This window comes from Physeter macrocephalus, chromosome 21 (genome assembly GCF_002837175.3).
Source record: "Physeter macrocephalus isolate SW-GA chromosome 21, ASM283717v5, whole genome shotgun sequence".
NCBI classification, from domain to species: Eukaryota; Metazoa; Chordata; class Mammalia; order Artiodactyla; family Physeteridae; genus Physeter; species Physeter macrocephalus.
In genome coordinates this window covers 96,757,481-96,770,510 of record NC_041234.1, presented here as the reverse complement: position 1 = coordinate 96,770,510, position 13,030 = coordinate 96,757,481, and the positions used below count along the sequence as shown (strand labels likewise).

At 33.3% G+C, this 13,030-nt stretch overlaps 1 protein-coding gene across 8 annotated transcripts in view; it reads right to left on the bottom strand.

The window, feature by feature from the left end:
* STAG2 (STAG2 cohesin complex component) overlaps positions 1 to 13,030 on the bottom strand; it is a 117,975-nt gene that overhangs the window by 27,931 nt on the left and 77,014 nt on the right. For all 8 annotated transcript variants that reach the window (XM_007110948.2, XM_007110954.2, XM_007110950.3 and 5 more), the window contains 9 exons: positions 8,567 to 8,684; positions 8,035 to 8,138; positions 6,888 to 6,980; positions 6,648 to 6,737; positions 5,857 to 6,060; positions 4,172 to 4,242; positions 3,754 to 3,841; positions 3,581 to 3,661; positions 1,312 to 1,404 (listed from right to left, as the gene is read on the bottom strand). In XM_007110948.2, coding sequence (XP_007111010.1) covers positions 1,312 to 1,404; positions 3,581 to 3,661; positions 3,754 to 3,841; positions 4,172 to 4,242; positions 5,857 to 6,060; positions 6,648 to 6,737; positions 6,888 to 6,980; positions 8,035 to 8,138; positions 8,567 to 8,684 — 942 coding nt within the window. The remainder of the gene's footprint in view (positions 1 to 1,311; positions 1,405 to 3,580; positions 3,662 to 3,753; positions 3,842 to 4,171; positions 4,243 to 5,856; positions 6,061 to 6,647; positions 6,738 to 6,887; positions 6,981 to 8,034; positions 8,139 to 8,566; positions 8,685 to 13,030) is intronic.

Here is a 13,030-nt window from a genome sequence, read left to right as displayed (position 1 = left end):
AACAATTTAATTATTTGTTGGGAAGGGATAAGGAAAATAAAATTTTGTGATCACAAAGTCAACAGAAAATTACATTTAATGGAAGACTACTACTAGAAGGACAGATTATAATATAGAGCTCAAAGCAGATTTTAATAATAGCTTCGCCTTTTTGGAACTAACCACATTTATTTTTTCTCTATGCTTTTACCTCTTCTTTTGGTCTCTTCCTCTCATTTTACTACTATAGTAATAATTTATACCTATCAAGATATTTGAGTTTACAAAAGCTTTTGCAACATACACAGTAAGGATACACAGTGATAAGCATGGTGACATTTACTAATTAGGTGAAATGACAGGTCTTGTGAGCTAACCAGGACATATTCCTGGAAGCTGTTAGGAAGACTAGTACACAGGCTATTTAATGACCAAATAATTAATCTCCAAGGCCTGAACAACAGATTATATATAAAGGAGATTACACATAATAACCCATAAGGAATTATGTGCTAACACTGTAAGAAATATGTAATATTAAGCTGAGTATCTTGGTGGCCTATGAAAATATATCAAGTAATACTTCATGTATTAAGTTTGGATCAGTGTATACTTCACTGAAATCCTATTCTAAGACATTAACTATAAACTCATTTTACTACCTTCTGAAATTTTGTCCCTCCTATCTGAATTGTAGAGAAGAAAATGTCCCAAGTCCTTTATTGTTACAGTTCAAAACTAAATAGGCTCCTGGTCCCAGGATCAGAAGTTATTTTACAGATGGGAAAACTACCCATGGCACTAAGTAACAATGTATTTCCAGATTGAGAAGCCTGGCAGCAATGGAATCAAGAGGGCATATGGGGTGGAAAGGTAACAATACTCTGAAGACAGAAGTGATTGAAATTTTTATTTCAAAGTCCACATAAGAAAAAATAACTCACACAATCAGGATGGGCAGGAATGCCAACATCTTGATAATACTCTCAGAGATAACAAAACCAGATGGACCTTTCCTCCCTGAGGCATACCTGTTATACTTGTTGCTTTCAGGAATAATTTATTTAACTGCATACACCTACTTTGTATATATGGGTCTGTTTACCATGTGTGGCATAAAGAAACAATAACAGAATAACTGCAATATGAGGGTAATCTATAATGCTCCACATGGAATTAATGTTAATCTATTTTTTGAGCATGGTATATACACAGACAGATACAAGATATTTCTACTTTGCCCAATTTCAGTAGTTCTTAAATTTTCTATATTAGTTCAGATATTTATTCAGGGTTGCTTACAAAAGACTGCTATCTATAGTTATTACTAACCTGTTCTTTAACGGTGGTATTCACGTTGGTCAGGTAATGCTGACATATCTGACAGAATACCCTCATCTGTTTCTTTAAACGCAGCAAGTCCTCCTTGAAAAAATTTAACATGAGCATTTTAAAATACTGTATTAAAAACTCATTCAGTATTTAAGATATTTTAAATTACATAAAACATCACCATATATTTAACTATGTTAACTCTGCTTATACATTAGATTTAAATTCTTTATTATTTATCAAAAAGGAAAACAAAAACCACTTTTAAAATCTCAACAAATTGCAGCCTTAAAAACACCAGGTATATTCCTGATAATTAGCTGACATTTAAAAATATTGTTTATATCATCTTTAACTCAGCCTTTTTCAATTTCCATTTCTCTGTTCATTCTGTAATACACTTAATTTACTATGTACTTAATATTGTAGGCCTAGTACTTAAAATCCTCAGACTATTAGTACATGCATATCATTAATGAATATATAAATACTGGTGGTGTAGTAAATATATGTTTTCACAAAGCTGAGTGTTAGAATATTCACTCAAAGCCAAATATCATCATATAGAAAAAGTATCTGTATATAAGAATAAAATTTTATCAAAAAAAAATACCAGGTATATTAATGGATAATATCCTACGTGATCTGGGTCCTTTAGAATGAGAAAACTTATATGACTATATATGGCTATCCATATAAATCCACTACCTCAGAATGCTTAACAAGTAAAGATTTATGTTCCATCCTTGCTTTGTAATTTGATGGGTGGCCGACTGATGAATGGAATAAAATAAATGATAAAAAAGGGACAGCATGTTTCATTTTTCACTTGTAGGATAGTGGTTGTGCTTTTTAAAAACAGAGAGGGACCAAAGAAAAATTAGTTTTGTGGTATTACTCCACTTAAGAAAAAAAAATTTTAAATGTCTCATAAACCTACACTAAAAGGATGAATCTTTTTTTTCTTTTTCTAAATTTTTTTAAGAATTTTTTTCTTTTTCTAAATATTTACACCAGTTAATTTTAAATAGAAAACTACTTTATAAAGATCAGCCACACTAATTTATTTAAGACATAACCTCTGGCCCGTCTCCTGATACTGGATGCCAAACAATAGAGTATCAGTACACATTTGGTATATGTAATAGACAAGTTAAATAAAAACAGGTTTAACTTAGAGATTGATTTGGTGAAGAAAACTCATCCAAGCTTCAGTATAAATAATTTTTGCATTTAATAACCTTCATTTTTACCCTCTTTCCTCTACTAAAAGTATTACCTTTTTTCCCATGTTAATTTTTAACTCAATGCTTTGATTTAGGTGAGCAATCATATTTGCTAATACAGTCACTGTTCCTACTACAAGCTTGATATTGAATTAAAAACTTTTTGAGTGTCTGACAAAAAGTACACTATTTTAACAACAGTACTACATTGTCTTTTCAAGGGGGAAAATATCCATTGGTAGATATAATCGCATCTTGTGCTTAAAAACCTCAAAAAAATTCTAAAATTATTCTGTGATTTTATGCAAAACAAACTGATTATCAAGAGGATTCCTTTTTGAGGAAAATAACTATGAACAGCTAATTCTACAGCTTACAGAAATTACTTAATATTTATTAAAATGTGCCCAAATAATATTTAAGGCAACATTTACTACTACAAGTATGAGTTTAAGTTTCTAATTTACAAATGAAAAAGGCAGTACTGTTTAGTTCAATTACTAAACACATCAAGGATTACCATTACAGATAAAAATTTGAAAGTTCTATGACCTAGTAGCTGGCACATTACACTCAACCAGAAAGTGATTTATCATGAATTTGGAACATCAGTACAGAGATCCTGATCCTGAGTATGAATAAGGAGATCCCAAAACAATACAAGGCATAAGATCTAGGGACAGGTGGTTTATAATAATTAATTTATATAACCCAATAGCTGTATCTGTATGTTTCAAAGGCTCTTGGTCATGATTTACAAAATCTGTAGTTCTTTATGTACCCAGCACTTTTGAGAATGATATGGAAATCCATAAATTATGCCACGAACAAATGTGATTTTTTAAATTTAGAATCATACCCTAAACAAAACATATTAATGTTCTTTCACTGAGTATACATCAAACTACAAATAACTGTTTTTAAAAGTACACATGCCTAAACAGTAGATTAGAAATAAGCAAGATTTTATTGATATGTCTTATGTTTAAGTTTGCTGAAAAGTTAATGCTATTTAATAAAGACGCCACTGAACCACCACAAACCTTTGTAGAGCTGCTTTCAGTTATCTTTGCAAGCTGCCAAAGGATTACATAGTGAGTGCACTGCAGTGCATGAATAACAATCTATAAAAGAACAAAGAGAATATAGTTAAATTTTAAAAGTCACAAGTCTTCTTTCTCAAAGTTAAATATGTAACTTGTAAATAAATAAAAACCTGTTCAGGCATGTCTCCATTTTCAATTCCGGTTTTCAATAGTTTGTAATTACAAGCAAACAAATCCCACTTTGAAAGATCATGGGCACTGTAAAAAAAGAATGAAGTTATATTAAAAAGTTAAGCTTAATCACATTTGTTCTGGACTTGAGTGTTAACAGAATACTATTAAAGTAAAATGTAGTAAACTTTCTAACATGCGCCCACAAGAACAACAACAAAAAAATGTGTATTTTTAAAAAGTATATTAGTTGATAATTTGTTGTTCCCCAGTTCACAACATGACTCTATCAAGTACTTTTTTCCCAAAAGCACAAGAAATCCAGCAAAAAATCTGACACTATAATCCCAAAACATGCAATTTGGTTCTGATTTTGCTACAGTTTTAAGAAATCAGAAACTTTAAGATTCAACTTACTTATGAAAAGCAGTGATTCTCTTCAATGTTGACAATACCTGATATGCATCATCTTCATCAGGTTCTTCACCCTATGAATGTTAATTATATCATATTAAACATTAATAACCACAAAAGTGAAAAATCTTAGGCTATCACATTGGTGATTTCCACACCTTGAAAACAGAGAATAACCTAATTAAAAACCACAAAATAACTTTGTCATTCAATACTTAGACCTGGCCAAATTTAAAGCAATGTGGCCAGAATAATCGGTCAACACAGAGTTGTTATAACAGATACATTATACCCAAGAGAGAAAAACTGAATGACATTCTCCTTTTTTCCTTTGCAAGAGATCATAAAAGATAATACCTAAAGGACAAAAATCTACTAAGTAAATGAAACATAGTGCTCAAGAAAGATATATCAGACCAATTAAAATTAATTTGGAAAAAATCCTCTGCGTAAGGACTAGATATACTAATCCTTTCTCTGGGTATCAACTTTCCAATTTAGAGTAACTTAAGTTTTTGAAAATTTTATGAGTTTCACTATAAGAAACTTATAAATTTTAAAAAATACTATCAAACTTACTGTATTAAACCCCAGGTCTCTCAAAAAAATGCTTGTTTTTCACCATCAATTTTTATACAAGGTAAGTAATTAAACTTAATTAACAAACCATAGCTTGATTTTAAATTAACTTGTCCTAATCAGAATCATATCCAGCCAATAGTAGAGCCATTACAATTTTTAAGAATGTGATCACTGTACATCAACATATTTGCACAAACCTCCAATTAAGCAAGACATAGTAAGCATGAAATGTTATACTCAGAAATAAGAAAGTTAAAGAAGTGACTGCTAAACAAAATAACTGGAAATTATAAAAGTTCATATCATTTTTGCAGCATTAATGACAAAAGGGATGTGGAAAAGGCTAAATGCATTAATTTGAGAATCACAACTTTTTACTTTATGCAAATCAATTAAACTGTTACGTGTACCTTTCCAGAAAAGATAAAAATCACAATAAAAATACAAGTGTATTTGAGTACCACACTTAAGCCTCTTTGGAAATACAACACAACAGCAAAACAACAAAATCAACAGTGGCTATAATTTATCAAGGCTTTATAATATCAAAGACCATAAATAAACTTCCAGGGCATCCCTGGTGGCACAGTGGTTGAGAGTCCGCCTGCCGATGCAGGGGACACGGGTTCGTGCCCCGATCCGGGAAGATCCCACATGCCGCGGAGCGGCTGGGCCCGTGAGCCATGGCCGCTGAAAAAAAAAAAAAAAAAAAAAAACAAACAACTTCCAAAATGTTAAGAAATACCCCAATTTTTGAGGTTACATGGCCACAGTCTAGCTCAACTTTTCTGTTCTGTTAACACCCTGTTCCCTAACAGCCTCTTGTTCAACTAAACCCTGGAAACTTCCCAGATCATTTCTTTAAATTAAAAAAAGGGGAAAGATGTTAGCTTTGCTTTCACCTTCTCTTAGTCGCAGATTCTTGCCACCTTCCTATTTTGGTGGATGAATAATAGTATCACGATGAATCATAGAACAAAAAGTCTGAATGACTTTTCAACAGACTGCTAGGAATTATCACCAAGACTGGTGACTAATTTGGTTCCGGGGGGTGGGGTGGGGGGTGCGCAGTGGGGCACAGCTGACAAAATACTTGTAATATATACCTCTTGCAGAAAATCTTCAAGAAGCCGGTTAAATTTATCGGCCAACTCGTCTATCAGTTGACTTCTTGAAATATCTACTCTGTTGAAAATTGTGAACTCTTCATTACAGAGTGCGTGATAAGTTTTAGAACATGCTTCCAAAACATCTGTATCTGTGTGCTTCTCTACAATATTCCGGATCTGTCGTAATAAGGCATCCAAATGCTGCAAAATCAAAGTTTTCTTCATTAAAACTAAGGTATATATGATAGGCATAAAATGACTACACAACCGGGATGAAAAGCTTCAAACACAGTGACTTTACAACCAGCAGGGCATACATTAAGTTCTTCTAGTCATAGTAAATAAATGCACTGACCCACCCAAACTTACTTCCCCAACTTCAACAGGAATAATATTACCTATCTCATAGGGCCTTGGTGAGATGTTAATAACATATAAATACATATGTTCCTGGAACACAGTAAATGTATTCAATGGATATTAGCTGCTTTCATTTTACAACTGTTATTATCCAGTTACCCACCCCTAATCTCCATAAATTATCAGTGATATAGTCAAATAATGGCTAGCAATGATGGTACGGATATGGGCATGAATCAAAGGGAAACCTCATTAGTGCCATTCTCTAAATCCACCTTATCTAAAATATACATGGCATACAAGATACAGGTTTCCTTTTACATTAAAAGTTACAAAAACATATTTCAAAAATATAAATAAACAATATGATGGGATGAACTAAGTTAACAATTTTTCTTCAAGGTTTTTTATACACAGAAACACCATACCTTTTCTAATCGTCCAGTGGTATATATTTCCAAATCAAAGTACTGTGGCAATTGCAACAAGTTAGTCACCTTTTCAGCATCTACAGAGTACTTCGAAATAAAAAAAGAAAAAAGAAAATCATGTCAAAAACATCACAAGAATGGTAAGTAAATATTATGATAAGTACAAAATTCTGTGTGGCACTTCCAAACAAAACTTGTAATTTCTTAGTAACACTCCTGATACTGACACAAACTTACTTTAGCTAATAACTGAGGAAGGGCCACAGCAAAAAGTTCAGTGATCTTTGTCCTGTCATCCAATTGGGTCTTCTTCTCCTTTGCTGTTAGCACCTAAGTTAACACAACAAAGTTTCTAAGTATTTATTAATAAGCCCACTGACACTGTTAGGTGCCCAACTTTAAGTTAAGATACCCAAAATAAGTAATAAAATGACATTTTAAATGATGGATACAAGAATTTCTACTATAAAACTTGAAACCCAAAAGTAACAAAGAGAATAGCTTGCACATTATATTTTTAAAAAATAGCAACACTTTGAATAGGTCTAGAGGCAAAATCAATACGCAATTAGATTAACTAACTCTACGTTTGGATGAAAGGAGAAGCAGTTAGGAAATGTAGTTTAGGAGCTTATATAATAATAGGATTGAGTAGGATTTCAGTCTACTATAAGTTGTGCCATGATCCATGAGTTATGAATTCAACATAAGTAACGGCCAGCAATTAGAAAAACAAGGAAAAAAGAACACGAAAAGAAAACAAAGGAAAATAGAATGCATCACATAAGTTGCAGTATTGTTTGATGCAATTCTGTTTCAGTTATACACAAACACATATATAGACGTGTACTAGGTCACAATATAAAAATGTATTTTTGTGCTTCACAAAGTTTGAAAGCCTGTGCAATTCTGGTCTACAATACAAATATATGTGAACTTTGAAATAATGCATTAAAATCAAATCCCAGGAAATAGGAATTTCCCCCATTTTAATGAATGATTATCCTGTCTTTATTTCTAACTTTTATTAAAAGAAAAAGAAAGCAAATCTATAAACAAACCAAAACAGACAAATACACCATTCTAAAATGTTGCACAACATGCGGTCTTAAAGGCAGGGACTGTCAACCACTGTATCTCCTGTAGTTACTGTCAACCACTGCATCTCCTGTAGTTAACTCACAAAGTATCTTATGGAAGGAACGAGGATTTCGCAAATTGCTAATGCTTTAAAATTTACTTCTAACATATTTATAAGCAAAGATCGCCTGAAAAATAAAATTTAAGATTCAAAAATTTGATTATATGGTGACAAATAAGAACTTTAAAAAAGATACTGAAAAAGAGACATATAATTTAGAATACTGAAAATATGTTGGCATACCCTTTTTCCTGTCCCTCTCCCCACAGGAGGATGACATTCAGCAGCTTGTCTAATGGTACAAAGCATTATTTCAATCAGAGCACTCTCTTGTCTGTCCGTTAGCGCTGAAAAAAAAAATCAGAAAGTTAACCTATTTCTTTTCTTTATATGCCATTTATAATATTACATAACAGTTCCTTCTGCCTGTGACAGAATCTGACCTAATGTACTAAAGAAAATCCCATTACTATATCACAAAAAGGATCAGAACAAGTTAAACCTTCCTAAGCATTACAAATCTGTAAAACACTGCTCCACAATGTGAGAAATGAAAATATGAACAGATACAAAAAATATACATAATAAAACAAAATAAAGAATATTGACAGCAACTACATCTTTCTACATAGCATAATATTCATGTGTATGAAAACAAAATTATTCAAAGACTTTGAATCATTATTTTAATGCTAAAAGATAAAGAAATAGAATAAGTAAACTCTATTTTCAAAATTATCTAGATAACAAAAATACCATAATTAAACATCCTTACCTTCCTCTCCACTAAGTGGCTCCTCCAGCAACAAGCTATTCATACATTCCCAGTCTTTCAGCAGCTCAGTAGCACAGTCCCACATGCTATCCACAAGGTATGCTGCGTGCTCATGTAACTAAAATTTAAAAAGAGCAATGTGCTCTTAGACAAATATCATACTAGCCTTAATCAAAAGAATGGAAGCTTTGTTGGCACCATGTGCAAACTCAAGCAACAATTTGTTTTTTGAGGTCAAATGGAAGAAAGGACAGAGAAGAACTGCCTTAGCTTGCTATGTATAAGTAAACCCTGCTAGGTAGTAACATTTCTCACAATAATCATTAAATCATTCACATGAAAATTATTTTTGAAGAGACTATATGCATGCATATTTAGTACCTGACTCAATATAGTCATCCTTCTGTATCTAAAGAGGATTGGTTCCAGGACCCCCATCAGATTTTCTGAGGATGCTCAAGTTCCTTATATAAAATGGTGTAGTATCTGCACATAACCTATGCGCATCCTTCCATATACTTTAAATCATCTCTAGATTACTTATAATATCTAATACAATGTAAATGCTATGTAAATAGTTGCCAGTATATGGCAAATTCAAGTTTTGCTTCTTGGAACTTTCCAGAATTTTTCAAAAAATATTTTCAATCCACTATTGGTTGAATCCCCTGTTGGCTGAATCCACAGATCCAGAACCCACAGATATGGTGGGCCAAGTGTATTACACGGGTGAACTACTCTCAGTTATAAAATATACTATAAATTTATTGTAACTTAATGGGAGTTGTAACGATTACTTAAAATACAAAATACATGATTACTTATCAATTCAATATATAACTAAATCATTTCTCTTCATTCTGTGAAGCTTAAAAAGGCCCTACAGCTTCCCAACTCATTTTAGGGGACAAGCATTACCATGATACCAAAACCCATCAAAGACATTACAATTAAATATATATATATACCAACACCCTGCATGAACATGGAGGAAATGTTCTCAAAAAATTTGCAAACTAAAACCAGGAATATATAAAAAGGATAACAGATCATGACCAAGTAGGGGTTTATCCTAGGAATGCAAGGTTGATTCAACATTCAAAACAACAATCAACATAATTCATCACATTAATGTAATGAAAGATAAAATAATCATCTCAAGGGATGAAGAAAAAAGCACTGGACAGAATTCAACATCCATTCATGATAAAACGTCTCAGCACCCACACACCTATGGATAATTAATCTTCGACAAAGGAGACAAGAATATACAATGAGGAAGAGACAGTCTCCTCAGCAAGTGGTGTTGGGAAAGCTGGACAGCCACGTGTAAATCAATGAAGCTAGAACACACCCTCACACCATACACAAAAATAAACTCAAAATGGCTTAAAGACTTAATAAATATAAGACAAGACACCATAAAACTCCTAGAAGAGAAAGACAGGCAAAATATTCTGACATAAATCGCACCAATGTTTTCTTAGGTCAGTCTCCTAAGGCAATAGGAATAAAAGTAAAAATAAACAATGGGACCTAATCAAGCTTATAAGCTTTTGCAAGCAAAGGAACCCATAAACAAAACAAAAAGACATCCTACAGACTGGGAGAAAATATTTGCAAATGATGCGACTGAAAAGGGCTTAATTTCCAAAATATACAAACAGTTCATACAACTCAATATCAAACCAACAACCCAATCAAAAAATGGGTGGAAGATCTAAATAGACATTTCTCCAAAGAAGACATACAGATGGCCAAGAGGCACATGTAAAGATGCTCATCATTGCTAATTATTAGAGAAATGCAAATCAAAACTACAATGAGGTATCCCCTCCCTCACATCAGTAAGAATGGCCATCATTAAAAAGTCTACAAATAATAAATGCTGGAGAGGGTGGGGAGAAAGGGGATCCCTCGTAACACTGTTGGTGGGAATGTAAACTGGTGCAGCCATTATGGAAAACAGTATGGAGGTTCCTCAAAAGACTAAAAATAGAGTTGCCATATGATCCAGCAATTCCACTCCTGGGCATATACCCAGACAAAACTATAATTTGAAAAGATACATGCACCCCTATGTTCACAACAGCACTATTTACAATAGCAAAGACATGGAAACAACCTAAATGTCCACTGACAGACGAATGGATAAAGAAGATGTGGGGACATATATACACTACCAAATGTAAAACCGATAGCTAGTGGGAAGCAGCTGCATAGCACAGGGAATCAGCTTGGTGCTTTGTGACCACGTAGAGGGGGTGTGATAGGGAAGGTGGGAGGGAGAGAGATGCAAGAGGGAAGAGATATGGGGATACATGTATAGCTGATTCATTTTGTTATAAAGCAGAAACTAACACACTATTGTAAAGCAATTATACTCCAATAAGGATGTTAAAAAAAAAAAAAAAAAGACTCCCCCATGCTTCCACTGCAGGCGGCACGGGTTCAATCCCTGGTCAGGAAACTAAGATCCTGCATGCCCTGCGGGGCGGCCCCCAAAAAAACCAAAACAAAACAGAAAGAAAGAAAGATATATGTGTGTGTGTGTGTGTGTGTGTGTATATACACACAAACATACAATGGAATACTACTCAGTCGCAAAAAAGAATGAAATAATGCCATTTGCAGCAACATGGATGGACCTAGAGATTATCATACTATGCGAAGTCAGTCAGAAAGACAAATACCATATGATATCACTTATATGTGGAATCTAAAATATGACACAAATTAATGTATCTATGAAACAAAAACAGACTTAACAGAACAGGCTTGTGGTTGCCAAGGGGGAGGGGAGGTGGGGGAGGGAAGGACTGGGAGTCTGGGATATTAGCAGATGCAAACTATTATGTATAAAATGGATAAACAACAAGGTCCTAGTACAGCAAGGGAACTATATTCAGTATCCTGTGATAAACCATAACAAAAAATATGAAAAAGAATAAACATATGTATAACTGAGTCACTTTGCTGCAGAGCAGAAATTAAACACAGCACTGTAAATCAACTATATTTCAATAAAATTTAAAAAAACTTCTCAGCAAAAAAAGGTATAGGAGGAAACATCCTCAATATAATAAATAGCTACACAACACCTATAACTAACAACGTAATTAATGTTGAAATATTGGATGCTTTTCCCCTAAGATCAGGAACAATCCAAAGCTATCCACTCTCACCACTTCTATTCAACATTCTACCGGATGCCCTAGCCAGTACAATAAGGCTGGGGAAAAAATGGCATAAATGTAGGAAAGGAAGAAGTAAAATCATCATTATTTGCAAATGACTTGATTGTATATTATAGAAAATACTAAGAATTTTATTAAAAACTTACTTTAAAAAGTGAATTTAGTAAAGTTGCAGATAAGAGGTCAATATGCAAAAACCAACTGTATTTCTATATATAGAAACAATTAGAAAATCTAATTAAAAGGCCCTAACACTGATTAAATAATACACATATACTAAAAATGTATGTTGGGCCCTCTCAAATTCTGGTGAACATGTAGGTTTTCAACCTAAGGGAGACCTAAAAGAGCTGATGTTAAATGTAAATCTGTATCTGCAACAACAATAATAATCACAGGTACCAAATATTGAGAACTAACAAAATGCTAGGTCTGTGCTAATAGTTTTACATGGATTATCTCAGCGTTATCTAAGAAATTATTATCCACATTTTTACAAGGAAAATGGGCTTAGCTAAGATTAAGTAACTGAATCAAGGTTATACAAATTTAATAAGTAGGGAAGCCCAATCGGTAATCAGGTCTTTCTGGCTCCAAAATTCTTGCTCTTAGCACTACATATAAATATACTAGTTGAGTACCTTACTAACACAGAAAAAAATTTTTTTTGCTGTGGAATTGGTAGAACTCTATTTTATCCAACACTCACTGTGATATTTGGAAGATTTTAAGATTTACATCATTTGTGGAGGTTCCTCAAAAGACTAAAAATAGAGTTGCCATATGATCCAGCAATTCCACTCCTGGGCATATACCCAGACAAAACTATAATTTGAAAAGATACATGCACCCCTATGTTCACAACAGCACTATTTACAATAGCAAAGACATGGAAACAACCTAAATGTCCACTGACAGACGAATGGATAAAGAAGATGTGGTATTGACAGATGAATGGATAAAGAAGATGTGGCACATATATACAATGGAATATTACTCAGACATAAAAAGAAACGAAATTGAGTTATTTGTAGTGACGTGGATGGACCGAGAGTCTGTCCTACAGAGTGAAGTAAGTCAGAAAGAAAAAAAAAAAAAAAAGACTCCCCCATGCTTCCACTGCAGGCGGCACGGGTTCAATCCCTGGTCAGGAAACTAAGATCCTGCATGCCCTGCGGGGCGGCCCCCAAAAAAACCAAAACAAAACAGAAAGAAAGAAAGATATATGTGTGTGTGTGTGTGTGTGTGTGTATACACACAAACATAC